At 38.1% G+C, this 14,611-nt stretch overlaps 1 protein-coding gene across 2 annotated transcripts in view; it reads left to right on the top strand.

Moving 5' to 3' along the window:
* Positions 1 to 14,611, top strand: part of KDM5B (lysine demethylase 5B) — a 73,359-nt gene that overhangs the window by 11,773 nt on the left and 46,975 nt on the right. For both annotated transcript variants that reach the window (XM_057550941.1, XM_057550936.1), the window contains exon 2: positions 13,326 to 13,403. In XM_057550941.1, the coding sequence (XP_057406924.1) occupies positions 13,326 to 13,403 (78 nt within the window). The remainder of the gene's footprint in view (positions 1 to 13,325; positions 13,404 to 14,611) is intronic.

Raw genomic sequence — 14,611 nt, 5'->3', positions numbered from 1 at the left:
TCAGCTCTGGTGAATGAAGAAATGGATTGGGTCCTTGGGGTTGGTTATGGGTTGAATTCAGTACATTTATTGATATGTCAGTAAGTGCCAGGAATTGTGTTAAGGTTCTGCAGTTTACAACTTTGACTTAAAGGAACTCATAGTCTGCTGGTGAGAAAGATCAGTAATTAGATTATATAGTAGGATGTGTGCAAGTAATGGAAATTGTATATAGAATGATTGAAGATATTAGGGTTGGGGGGATATGGAGGTGGGTGGAGTATGGGGAGAGGGGGCTGCCTGGGGGTATCTGGGAAGGCATTGGGTTAGGCCAGGGTTAGGGAGGAAATAGGAGTGTAGAATGAGAATGAGGATCATGAGAACTCTCAGAAACACCAGCATTTAAGGAATAAAGAGGATCTAGTTGGAGGCCGCAGGAAATGTGCTGGGAAGCCAAGGAGAGAAAAAGCTGGTTTGTTGAGCCTGTATTTCAGACTTACATGACTTCTTGGTGATGATTTTCTTAAGTCTCAACTGTAGACACATCTGTAAAATCCTCTATTTAAAATCTGGGAAAGTAGATAATAGAAGAGTTTTTATAGTGTGTCCCATTGATACCAGGCAGCCATTCAAATGAGGACCAGTTTTATCAGGCTGGAACTTCCTCATATTTTAGGTTAAAGTGGATCATCTTTTAAATCAAATTATTATTATTTTTGGCCGTGCAGCATGGCTTGCAGGATCTTAGTTCCCCCACCAGGGATCGAACCTGGGCCCTGGCAGCAGATGTGCTGAGTCCTAACTACTGGACCTCCAGGGGATTCCCCAAATTGATTATTAAATGTGGCAATAAATGTGAAAGAAATAAGATAGTGCTCTCTCTAAAACAATAACACTGAGATACATTATAAATTTATTTTAAGAGTTTTGGACATGAGATTTATTTATCTACTATCCTAAATTGAGCTTGCCTGTGTAATAGTACACCCTTTTATCTTTCATACAGGAGATCTAGCCTTGAAGCATGGTCAGAATTAGAGTATACTGAATAGACTATCAGGTTGTACTTGTGTAAATATTAGATGATCGGCAGTGGGATAAACAGAGCAGCTTCCTAGCAATTCCAGTTCAGGTTCGCGCTTCAGTCTTTTACTTCAGATACGGCTATTAGGGATCACATGTGTTGTAAAATTATTTCCACTTTTATTGCTAGACGTATAGTTAATATGTCTTAATTGCAGCAGGACTGAAGAGCTGTTAAACATTTGCTTTTAGTGAAATGTGTGGCTTACTATTTGCTCTTTTTTTGTTTGTTTTTTTAGTGCAGTTGCAAATGTTTCTTGAGATGGAACATCAAACAAAACAAAGATTTACCCTTTAGTACTTCTCTGAGGCTCAGGCTGATTTTTAGTGTCACTACTGTCCCTTTCCTGACTTTGATTTTGAATCTCCAGGAGTGACCACCAGTTTGTAAAGTACTAAAGGTGTAGAGCAGCAAGTGTTTACAGATCTAATGAGGCCTTAAAGTTAGGGTGTGGGATGTTTAACTTTCCCTGCCCTTGGTGCCCAGGTAGGTTTGGGTGTTGCTGAGTGAAGGTTGAGGGGGCAGAGTTCAACCTCGTTCCTAAACCCCTTCCCCGACAAATCATTTTTTTAAAAAATATTTATTTATTTATTTTTGGCTGCATTGGGTCTTCGTTGCTGTGCGCGGGCTTTCTCTAGTCATGGCGAGCGGGGGCTACTCTTTGTTGCAGTGCGCAGGCTTCTCGTTGCGGTGGCTTCTCTTGTTGTGGGGCACGGGCTCTAGGCATGTAGCCTTCAGTAGCTGTGGCACGTGGGCTCAGTAGTTGTGGCTCATGGGCTCTAGAGCGCAGGTTCAGTAGTTGTGGCGCACGGGCTTAGTTGTTTCGTGGCATGTAGGATCTTCCCGGACCAGGGCTCAAACCCATGTTCCCTACATTGGCAGGCAGATTCTTAACCACTGCGCCACCAGGGAAGCCTGACAAATCATTTTTTGAACCTTTCTGAAGTATGTAATCTTCTCTTAACTTTAGCAGTCTCAGTTTTCTGCCAGAAAACTGCCTTTTCCTCACTGGGATCCTAGGTATGAAAGAGAACAATCAAAACTACTTACTAAATAATTTCCTTGCAGGGGGGAACCGTGGCACTGTAGCTACTTGATCGTAATATGGTTTGGTGTAGGCATATTGAAGTAACGTTTGCACCAGTTACAATTGCTGTAAGGGAGAGGGATCTGAAATTTCTCCTGGACTCATTCAGTGACCATAAGATGTCTGTGAATGACCTGAAATGTATAATGCTTTCCTGTTAACTTTTCATGATTGGCCATCATGTTGTCAGCCCATTTAAGTGGAAGATGATTTGTTCTAGGGATTTAGCTTTCTTAGGATCCTTCCTTGTGAATTTTATAATTTTTTTAAAAAATAAATTTATTTATTTATTTATTTGGCTGCATTGGGTCTTCGTTGCTGCTCGCGGGCTTTCTCTTGTTGTGGCGAGCAGGGGCTACTCTTCGTTGTGGTGCGTGGGCTTCTCGTTGCGGTGGCTTCTCTTGTTGCAGAGCACGGGCTCTAGGAGCGTGGTCTTCAGTAGTTGTGGCGCACGGGCTCAGTAGTTGTGGCTCGCAGGCTCTAGAGCGCAGGCTCAGTAGTTGTGGCGCACGGGCTTAGTTGCTCTGTGGCATGTGGGATCTTCCTGGCCCAGGGCTTGAACCCTGTGTCCCCTGCATTGGCAGGTGGATTTTTTAACCACTGCGCCACTAGGGAAGCCCCCTCTGTGAATTTAAAAGGATACTTCCATTATAGGCTTGATGAGATTTTTGGGATACACCAAAAATCTGTATTAATCACTCCAGGTAACTTTGGTAGTTATCTGTTAAGGACATTTTGGAAGAGTAAGATGGCCTCCATGTGATCTAGTTATTCCCTCTTACTGTTTATAAACCAGATTGTACTTAGCTTGTTCCTACAGAGGGGCCTGGGAGGAAACTATTTCTTTGAGGTTTGAGAAGCAGTATCAATGGGTGGACTGTTTTATATCAATATTTTCATATGGCTTTAACAATAATAAATTTAAGTCATTTAGAGGCCGTATAAATACAGATTATCATTTCCAAGTTTTATTAAAAGTGGTGGAAAAGGAACTTATTGGGACTAATGCTAAATAAGTAAACACCATGACATGCCTCTATGTATTTATTTATTTTTGGCTGCGCTGGATCATAGTTGCGGCACGCGGGATCTTTCGTTGCAGCATGTGGGTTTAATTGCCCCACAGCATGTGGGGGTCTTAGTTCCCCAACCAGGGATCGAACCCACATCCTTTGCATTGGAAGACGGATTCTTAACCACTGGACCACCAGGGAAGTCCCGACATGTCTCTTTTTTACTGGTGTATTTTCATTTACTAATAGATGGTCCATAGAAACAATGCTTTGCCTTCCCAAATACTTAATATTCAGAAATTAAAACATTCTTTTAAACGAAGTTGTGTAAAACTGCGAACTGGCTCTTACCAAGCCCCATCTATAGGAGGAACATTTAACAAATGTTCTTATTCCTTGGTACTTATTATCTTAGTGCAACTATCAAAAGTCCGTGTATGTTTGCAAATGATTGCATTGGTATTTTCAGGTTCTTTTTGGTGGTAGGACTTTAGGGAAGACTGGGTTGCCATATAGCTTTTCTAAAAACGTTGGCATTACACGAACAGGTCAAGAAATCATTGTTAGTGAATGGAGAAAACACTTGAAGGGGCTGCTTTTAAAGTCTGTGTGGACAGAGTTCTCTGGAGGGGCAGATTGGGTGGGGAACCCTGTAGGGATCTGTTAGGGCAGTTGTTTCCAAGGTTTGGGCTGAGGAGGACTCTTGGGAGAGTTCACAGGACCTTTTCAGCAGGTCCGCGGGAACTTCCTCTTTTCAACTAAATGTTTATCTGTGACCAGCTTTTCTTCATATATTTTAACCAAAACAACATATACAACAACTGATTGACAGCAGAAGATATGAAAATCCAGCTTATTTCTATTAAGCCAGACATTAAAGAGATTTGCAAAATAAAACTCTTCTCACCAATTCTTTGCTTATTATTAAATGAATTTGTTTTTTTTAATGTCTTTTAATTTCTAATGCAATAAAAATAAATGGATAGAACCCATCTGAAGTAAAACTCTTTGAGGTCATCAATTTTTAAGAGTTTAAAGGGGACCTAAGGCCAAGAATTTGAGAGTTGCAGTACTTTAAAAAAGGAACTTACTTCTGCAAGGGCTTGACTCAATAGGAGTAAATCTAGGACCTATGCATAAGCAGTTTCTCTTTGTGCTCAACCTTTGAAGAGGATAGTATAACACCAGTAGAGAGTTTGGTAAAAACTTCCCTTATTCACCTATCTGTTGCTTCTGTGAAGTGAAAATCTTAAAGTGTTTTCAAAAAGGCAAACAAAAAATTTTTCCACATAGCCAGTAACAACTAAACTGTCGAAGTGGGCCTTTTTGGTCTCATTTTGTCAAGTTTAAAATTTTTTATATTAAAGATGTGATTGTGTTTCATTTTTTGAGAGCTTTCTGTTGGAATCAGAAGAGTTTGGAACACAAAAGATAAAAATTGATCCAAATGATTTTTTTAATTGACTTTTTTTTTTGAACTGTTGTAGATTTACAGAAAAATTGAGCAGATAGTTGAGTTCCCATATACTCCTCACCTAGTTTCCCCTTTTCTTACCATTCTGCATTTAGTATGACACATTTATTATAATCAGTGAACTGCTGTTGTTATTAACCCAAGTCCATGAACTTACACAGATGAACTCAGGTTTTGCCTAACGTCCTCTTCTGTTCCAGGATCTCATTCAGGACACCACATTGCGTTTGGTTGTCAGGTCTCTTTAGGCTCTTCTTAGCTGTGGCAGTTTCTCAGATTTCTTGGTTTTGATGACCTTGACCGTTTTGAGGAGGACTGACTGGGTATATGGGCAAATTTTTTTTTTTTAAGGGACATTTATTCTTGCAGTCTTTTCTGTTGGCTGTGGAATGATTTGAACACTAAAGCTGTGGGAGTTTTTGTATTACACTTAACTAAAGTAAACCCTGTGCTACAATATGAACCTCGCTTGATACAGTTGCCCGTATCTAAATAAGGAGCATGATGTGTTTTTACTAAAACATTGTTCTCTTTGTTTCCAAATTCTTGTCACCAGGTTTTCTTCATTGGCAGATTTTTAGCAGAGCTTTTTTGATTTTATATTTTTTAATCTTTAGCTTTATAGAGACATTTAAAATTAATTTTCCTAATTAGACTTTTTACTTGTTCAGTAACATTTATTGAACATCCATAGCACTGTTCTATGAAGGTAGTTTTCATTTTAAATTCTTCCTTAATAACCATTTTTACACTTCTCTATAGAGGCAGAACACGCCATCATTCATAAAAGGCAGTTTGAGGCAGGCACCTGCAATCACTGTGATCATGTTGATCTCTTTTTTCCTGTAACTGCAGTATGTAAAATGTGACCCTGAATGGAGCTGAAACAAGCTTCCTAGAAGGTATAGATATTTTGTTTATAATGAATAACATTGGAAAGTAACGGAAATAACCTAAATGTCCAATACTAAGAAATTTTTAAAGTATCAATACAATGAAATGTTAATGTTCCCAGTATAGTAATAAGTAAAAGGCAATATAATTTTTTTTGGTTTGAAATTGTGAAGATAAGCACTTTGGAAAAAATACTGGAAGGACGTGTAGCAAAATGTAGCAGGTTTTTCTCTGCGATTTTGGCTCATTTTTTCTTCTTTATATGTTTTTTCTGAAATTTCAGTAATAAGCATTACTTTTGTATTAGGAAAAAAGTATTTTAGACCCATTCTATTGCTTAGTCTTTGTCCCATAAGAGAGTATGCAGTTAGGAAGTTTTATGTAGTGGACATACAGGAAATGGCTTGGTCAATATAAAATACTGATATGGGACGGTATGTAGGCTTGCCCACTAGAGTGTTGTTTTTTGTGTTACAGAAGCTGAATTCCATTGCCACCCTCGCAGCTCCTCTCTTGGCAGATCCATTGTTAACTGCCTCTACCCTTGAATTAATAAACCCAAGACAATCTTACAGGAAGCTCTCTCTCTTTCTTCTTTTTTTTTCCTTTTTTTTTTTTTGGCCACACCATGCGGCATGTGGGATCTTATTTCCCTGACCAGGGATTGAACCTGGGCGTAGAGTCCTAACCACTGGACCGCCAGGGAATTCCCTAGGAAGCTCTTTAAGCATGGAGATCTGACAGTACATTCTCTTGACTTTAAAAAGCAAGATGCATGTATCTCAATGCTGGAAAAAGAATACAGCAAAAAAATAGATTAATGGACCTTGAGTAGTATATATTAATGAATTCTATCTTATACAAATTTATAATGAAGATTAGAGAATCAAAACCACTGTGTTAAACATAAACCAATCAAAAACAAAAACAAGGTTGCAGTAGGCTTCCTGGAAACTACAAAGCTTTGCAACATGAACATTCCCTAATCATTATCTTTTCTTTTTTTTTTTTTTTTTTACCATTTACTTTGTAAATGCCAGGCACCTGTCTAAAGGCTTTGCCGCTATTATTTTATTTAAGCCTCCTGGTTTCCCCTTTTTACATGTACCTAAGGCACAGGGAGATTAACCTAGTTCAGACCCACACAGTAGAGTCAGGATTTGAACCCAGGCAGTGTGACTGAGAGCCTGCCCTCTTTAACGTCTGTTCTACTGTACAGGAGGTGGTAAAGGGCACCACTGTGCCTTAAAACTCAGCACTGAAGAAATGACAGATGAGGATGACACAGGGGAGCCCTTTGTTGTTTTTGCTTTTAATTTTATATAAGCTTATTCTGACTTTATTGAGTTAAATGGATAAAATAGCAATGTATACACAGAGGGATTTAATACATAATATATATAATTATCTTTTAAAAGTCAGGATGCAAGTTAAAACAAAAAGTTCTTTTCTCTCCCAAATATACTGTTATTTTTTTTTTAAATGTTGCTTTCTTTTTTTTTTTAAGGGAACTTTATTATATATTTATTTATTTTTGGCTGCATTGGGTCTTTGTTGCTGTGTGCGGGCTTTCTTCAGTTGCGGTGAGCGGGGGCTACTCTTCCTTGAGGTGCGCGGGCTTCTCATTGTGGTGGCTTCTTGTTGCGGAGCACGGGCCCTAGGCGCGTGGGCTTCAGTAGTTCTGGAGTGCAGGCTTTGGTAGTTGTGGCGTGCGGGCTTGCAGGCTCTTGAGCACAGGCTCAGTAGTTGTGGCGCACAGGCTTAGTTGCTCCCCGGCATGTGGGATCTTCCCAGACCAGGGCTTGAACCCTTGTCCCCTGCAATGGCAGGCTGATTCTTAACCACTGTGCTACCAGGGAAGCCCTCTTCTTTTCTAAAGGTTATACTCCATTTATAGTTATTATAAAATATTTGCTTTATTTAGGGGAACTCTTTAACCTGTGTTGAAATTGCTATGATGAAAAGTGCTGGTTGGCCACTAGATGCTAACTAGAGTTAGGCTGAAAGGATGGGGTCCTTAAAGGTAAACTTCAGAGGTCAGTTGCTCCTTGAAAGTTGAGGTTGCATTCACTTCTTGCTAGAGGAAAATTACATTTCAGTGGTCAGAACTTAATGTCATGTAATACTTGTTATTTTTGCTTCATAATAAAACAAACTTTACATTTGTAATTTCAGTTCTTACCATAGTCCTGAAAGTAGCTATTGTTTGTACTTTCCAGATGGAAAAGTTGAGATTCCTGAAGTGGTGGTAAGAGAATCGAATCGCAAATTCTGGTCTTCTGACTTTCAGTGCGTTGCTCTTTTTTTTTTTTTTTGGTCCTATACTAATCGTCTGCTTACATTCTGAGGAACAAGTGTCTTATCCATTATTATTATGCTTGGTTAAGTAAAAAGAGAAGGGATTGAAAGAAAGTGGGTTGGGGTAGTAAGATAAGAACTTGAAGGTGCAAAATTTTTAAAGGAAAGCCAGACATATTCTCAGGACCTTTGTTTGGTTACAGACCCCTTTGAGACCCTGGTGAAAGCTGTGAGCCTTCCCAGAAAAATCCACATACACTCAATTCTATTTACAATTTAAATGCCTAGGCTTTAGGGTACAAAAGTGTGGTTGCATAGTCTGAAAAGGAAATCCTCAAAGTGCTTTTACTAGTGGCTCACTAAGCACCGGAGATCTTAAACAGGCTTTGGACAAATTGGTGGCTAATTAAAGCTGCTTGGGGCCAAGTCTGCCCAGAGGGAAGTAAGAAGCAAGGGAGAAGCAGCAGCACTAGCATTTTATTTACCTTGGGAAGACTTTGAATGAAGCCTTTTGTATTACAAAGCTTTCCTGATAGACACCTATCAGTGTCGTCATGAGTGGCATAGGATGCCTGAGGGGTTCATAAGTAGTAAGTCTGTTCTTACAGTTTATAAGTGGGAATTTATAATGATTATGCTGTGCCTTGTACTACCTCTTCCATTTGTGCAGGTGTCTTAAGGATATCTTACTGACAAACCATTTAATTGATGAGAAAGTAGTCTTTTAAATTGTATTTCATATATGTGTTACTGAAATCTTTATTAAGGTTGATAAATCTTAAGCTCAACAGAAAGCTTTTCTAACTTGCCTTAAAATACTAAGATAAATTCTTTGTTTGGATCCTTAAAAGTTGCACCGAAGTTCTGTGGTAATGTTGATAACATAGAAACTGTAAGAACCTGTGTTTACAACACTGAGTTTACCTCTGCTGGCATTGGATTAAAATCCTGTGAGTGCATTTATTCAGTGATGACTGGGTTTGATAGAATATACACAATTAGAAAAATGCTTTCGTTCTTAATTCATGTTGTTATTTGTAAACTAACCAGAATGTGCTTTTGACACTGATTTTTAATTGGTTTTGCCTGCAGGGAATCAGAGAACTGACCTGTAAGCTCTGTAGAGGGTGTACTTTCTTGTTTTGCTTATCGTTAGGTCTTAAAATGATGGCAGCCTCTAGGAAGATTAAAACAGTATTCCAGTATGTTAAGTATGTGGGTGCTAACAGTGGATCATTTACAGAGTGAATTTTCACGGTGTTTTTGAAAAATCATTAGCATTCGATGAAAGTTATTTTCATACTGGTCAATTTTATAATTTCAAACATTTCTCTTAGTTAAATGTGCTGTAAGTTATTTTTGCTTGGTTAGTGCTAGGACTAAAGAAAATGTTTACCTCGTGTTTCTCAGGCCTCTCTGAGGGTTTTTAAGCGTCAATGGCCTACTTAACTGCTTTCCCAAGGAATATATTTTTTAATGCTCAGGAAAATAATTGAGCTTTTAAATAATATAGCTGTACTTTTATTTTAAAAGGGTTAAAATAAAACCATTTTAAAGTTTTTAAAGGAAATTAAGATGAATTTCAGCAGGGAATTTACATGGAACTCCTTGCAATCTATTATCTTGTTTGTATGGAAATGATGTTTTTAAAAAATAATAATAATTTTTGGCTGCATTGGGTCTTCGTTGCTGAGCGTGGGCTTTCTCTAGTTGAGGTGAGCAGGGGCTTCATTGCGGTGCGTGGGCTTCTCACTGCAGTGGCTTCTCTTGTTGTGGAGCGTGGGCTCTAGGTGTGTGGGCTTCAGGAGTTGTGGCATGCGGGCTCAGTAGTTGTGGTGCACGGGCTTAGTTGCTCCACAGCACGTGGGATCTTCCTGGACCAGGGCTCGAGCGCATGTCCCCTGCATTGGCAAGCGGATTCTTAGCTTGTGCGCCACCAGGGAAGCCCTGGAAATGCTTTTTTTTTTTTTTATTTGTTTATTTATTTGGTTGCACCAGGTGGGCTCCTTAGTTGCGGCATGTGAACTCTTAGTAGCAGCATGCATGTGGGCTCTAGTTCCCGGACCAGGGATCAAACCTGGACCCCCTGCACTGGGAGTGCAGAGTCTTATCCACTGCGCCACCAGGGAAGTCCCGGAAATGCTATTTTTATGTTAGAAAAAAAATGATTTTATGAACCATTTTATTGGTAGAGGCTAAAAGTTTTGGTTAGATTACATGATATCCCTTTTAGATACTTAAGTGTCAAACCAAAAATTATCACATTTCTAAATGGAGATTTTCATTATTTATTTGACTACTTAATTTGAAGATTATATTCCTGTTGGAAATTTTTCACTTCTTAGAGGCTTTAATATGGTCTCTTTCCTTCTCTGATGGCTTTTTTTTGAATTAAAAATCTTTTTATTGAAATTAGTTGATATACAATGTTGTGTAAATGGCTTTTTTCCACATGTAAAAGTCATGGCCCAGTGAAGCCAGACTTTGCCAAGGATATCTTTGTTCTAATATGACAGTGAGCATTGCAAATAATATGTAATTCTTTTATTGGGGTAGAGCTTTACAGCTGACAGAGTCTCAAAACCAAATGACATTTATCCCATTTTCTCTCTTTCTTTGTAACCAGAGGAGGAGACAGAATTTGCAGTGATCTGTGTTTGATGAATGAATGATCTACTGACACAGTTTTAGTTTTAAACGTATTATACCCACTGTGTGAACTTCCTTAGTGACAGATACATAGTGTTTTCCCTTTGATGTTTGATTTTTAGGATTTATTTTATTTGAAAAAGGGTTCAGGCTAAAACAAGTATAAATTAAATAACATACATACATACAAAGACACAGCTCACCTTAATTTATAAAACTTTAATATGTAGACTTAAGATGAAATTAATTTTTGTATCGTGTTTTGGGAGTAGAAGGCATATTTGATTCATTGGAGGATATCATTATACGTTACTCATAAATCTTAATCTATAAAAATTGCAGGTCATTTGGACAGTATGTTAATCATTTACTTGTATATTCTGACACATTGTCTTTTTTTTTTTTTAATTTATTTATTTATGGCTGTGTTGGGTTTTCGTTTCTGTGCGAGGGCTTTCTCTAGTTGTGGCAAGCGGGGGCCACTCTTCATTGCGGTGCGCGGGCCTCTCACTATCGCGGCCTCTCTTGTTGCGGAGCACAGGCTCCAGATGCGCAGGCTCAGTAGTTGTGGCTCACGGGCTTAGTTGCTCTGCGGCATGTGGGATCTTCCCAGACCAGGGCTCGAACCCGTGTCCCCTGCATCGGCAGGCAGACTCTCAACCACTGCGCCACCAGGGAAGCGCTACAGCTTTTATAAAGTATTAGAGAGCAAAGCTCTGAGCAATATCAAGTCTTCCATTAGCCTGCCACAGAATATTAAGAAGCGATGGGATTTCCTTCTGCTACATGGTATTATGTATAATTAAACACATTGCTTTCTTTATCTTTAGTTATCAAGGTAAACAAAAATCACTGTAATCTTTTTGACCCAGGATGGAGTAGGTAGTATTTTTTTAAGTGTATTAGCAGTACAGTATATCTTTAACTGGCGTTTAAACATTAGCCATAGTTTTTGTTGAAGAGGCTGTATGACAGCATTAGACACTTGAAGTCCTGATCTGTCATTGACTTCTTAAACGGTATTGCCATTTTTTCTTTTTTCTTTTCTTTTTTTTCCTTCCTATTCTTTTTTGGGGTGGTAGTAAAAAGCTTTGTACCAATTTGTAATCTGCTTTTTTCCTTTGAAAAAAAAATTGTAAAATTTACTTTTTAACATAATATTTAATCAGGCATTGCTGGTGGGCATTTTTACTTAAGTGTTTGTATCACGAAAACAAAACCTGTTTTACTTTTAAACTAAAAGCAGTGATAAACTCCAGCAGTATAAATTTGAAATAAAAATAACGTCTTTCTCCCTTTCTATTACAATAGTCTTTAAAATTTACATATGTTAACACAAATTTGCATGTTTTAGTTTTTTACTCATCCACTGTTGGCTATCTTTCCATGTTTAGAACATCTAGATATTCTTTATTACCGCTGCAGAGTATTTTATTGTTATTTACAGATGTACCAACATTTGTATTAACTTGTTCTCTTACTCTAAAATAATTTATTAAATAGGTATTACTTAATGTATTTAATATATTTCCGATTGTATTTAAAATGGGTAAGGAAGCAAAAGAAAAATCATCTATAATCCTACCAAAGACAAACCGCTGTTAACCTTTTTGCTGTCTCTTTCCAGTGTTTTATTTTTCTGTTGCACAGCCTGTTTTTCTTTCTTTCATAAAATATATATAAGGAAAATTTTCAATGTCAATAAATAGAGCTATACAACAGCATGAACTTTTTATTTTTTATTTTTTTTTATTTTTGGCTGTGTTGGGTCTTCGTTTCTGTGCGAGGGCTTTCTAGTTGCGGCGAGCGGGGGCCACTCCTCATCGCGGTGCGCGGGCCTCTCACTATCGCGGCCTCTCTTGTTGTGGAGCACGGGCTCCAGACGCGCAGGCTCAGCAGTTGTGGCTCACGGGCCCAGTTGTTCCCCGGCATGTGGGATCTTCCCAGACCAGGGCTCGAACCCGTGTACCCTGCATTGGCAGGCAGATTCTCAACCACTGTGCCACCAGGGAAGCCCAACTTTTTTGTCTTAAAAAATTATGTTGAAATATTAAAATACTGAATAATATAAAATATACCATTGTAACGATTTTAAGGGTGCATGCAATTCAGTAACATTAAGTACATTCACAATGTTGTACAATCATCACCACTGTCCGTCTCCAGAACCTTTTCATTATTCCAAACTGAAACTCTGTACCTATTTACACAGCATAATTTTTATGCCTTTAAACTGTTCTCTTATAGTGAACATTTAAGTTGTTTCCAGTTTTCTCCACTTATAGACAACAGTCCATACACACTCTCCTTCCTGTCTATTTTCTCCTGATAGCAGTTCTTCCAAGAACCTGTATCAGTAGATATGTTAAGGGTGATTCTTAAAATTGGTTTTGGATGTCAGTTTTTTTCTTTTCCCCCCACAGAAGAACTTATCCTCAATTTTATAATAAAAGTTAATGTAACTGGGTTACGTATATTAAAATACAGTTTGTAGATAATTGGACATTAATATAGCTATTTTGTAGGAGGAGAGATACTTATGGAATAGAGGAGTCAAAGTCTTTTTTTGTCTGAGTTGATGATTTTTCAGCGGCAGTTGAGGCTCAGTGACGTTGCTGGTTGGAGGGGTGCTAGGCGGGGTGTGTACAGGATGTATCATTTGGAGAAGTGTCATCATACATAGTCTGCTGTTCTGGTGGAAAAAGAGTTAAGAAACTACTGCCCTGTGTTCTGTTTGACTCATTAGAGATAACATGCTTTACTTAACCAGGATTTTAACTTTAAAACCATTTTTTTAAATGTCAGAATTATAAATTTTTCTAATGAAAACCTTTGCTTCTCCACTAGGATTGGCAGCCACCATTTGCGTGTGATGTTGACAAACTTCATTTTACCCCACGTATCCAGAGGCTGAATGAATTGGAGGTAATGTCTTAACTACTATACTGGTTGCCTGTATTCCAGCGGGGGCTTCTTTGAAAGAGGCTGTGTCACAAATCTAGTGGTTTCAGTGAAGCTAAAACATGGCTAGTAACTGATAATCATGGTAAAACAAATGGTGATAAACCTTTGCAGCTAACCCAGTTTCATTAAAAACACTGATTTTTTGTCAATAATTGCCAGCCTATTAATTAATAAATGCATTTAAATCCTTCTCAATCTAGGTGACAACCAATAGAGTTTAGGTTTTGAAAGGCTTTCAGAACCATTTAATGGAAAAGATTCTCCAGCTCTGATATTCTTCCAAAATACATGTCTTCAGTTAGATTTAATAACACGCTTTACTTTCCCTAGGAGGAGTGAATAGCACAGGGGATTCTCTAGAGAAGAGGTAGTATTTCTTCTTTAGTCTTTGGGTGACTTAAGCCCTAAAGTGCTGGGTGAATAAGGCTTGGGTATTGATAGCATAGAGGTTCATTGTTTATATGAATGTTTTGCTAATCGGATTTTCATATTGAGCCATGTTTTGTTTTTCTATACTAAACCAAACATTCTTAACTTAAATGGCACATATGTCCACTGGGGTTCTGTGGGCATTGGCAGTAGTGGCATCTAGTGTCTGTATTTTCAAGTATTTCAATGTATTTTCATGTCGAGCTTGAAAGATAGGGAGATGGGTATTAACTTTGACGTGGTTGGGAATATCTGAATATTGATCTCAATTTTGGTCTTGTGCAAGATAAAAGTCTTAAGACTGTCTGACTTAATTTCACAATGAGTGGAAAGAAAAATGACAAAATTTTAAAAAATGACTTGTAGGCGACAGTAATAATCTGTCAAGGGAATAACATTTAAGAAAGTTTCTGGTTTTCTGTTATCTTTAAGTTATCAGGACTTTAAAGATAAGTGGTTCTGTTGTAAATCTGCTTTTAGATTTGTGTTTGAGCAAATCAGAAAATTTGTACTCAGAGAGAACAGGACTTTAAAATACCCAAACTGTAAAAGGACGAAAGGGGCATATAGAAGCTTACTTATGATACTCCTTAAATAAAGCACCTCTCAGATCGCCTATTTATGTTACGGGAGGACTTATTGAGTGTGTAACTACTGCTTACCTGGCACATGGTAGGGGCTGGATTAAATTTTTGTTGAGTTAACGTATAATTATTTAACCAGTTTTATTTTGTATATTT

Source organism: Balaenoptera acutorostrata, chromosome 1, assembly GCF_949987535.1.
Source record: "Balaenoptera acutorostrata chromosome 1, mBalAcu1.1, whole genome shotgun sequence".
NCBI lineage: Eukaryota > Metazoa > Chordata > Mammalia > Artiodactyla > Balaenopteridae > Balaenoptera > Balaenoptera acutorostrata.
The sequence above is the reverse complement of the archived record's forward strand: the minus strand, read 5'-3'. Positions and strand labels throughout refer to the sequence as shown.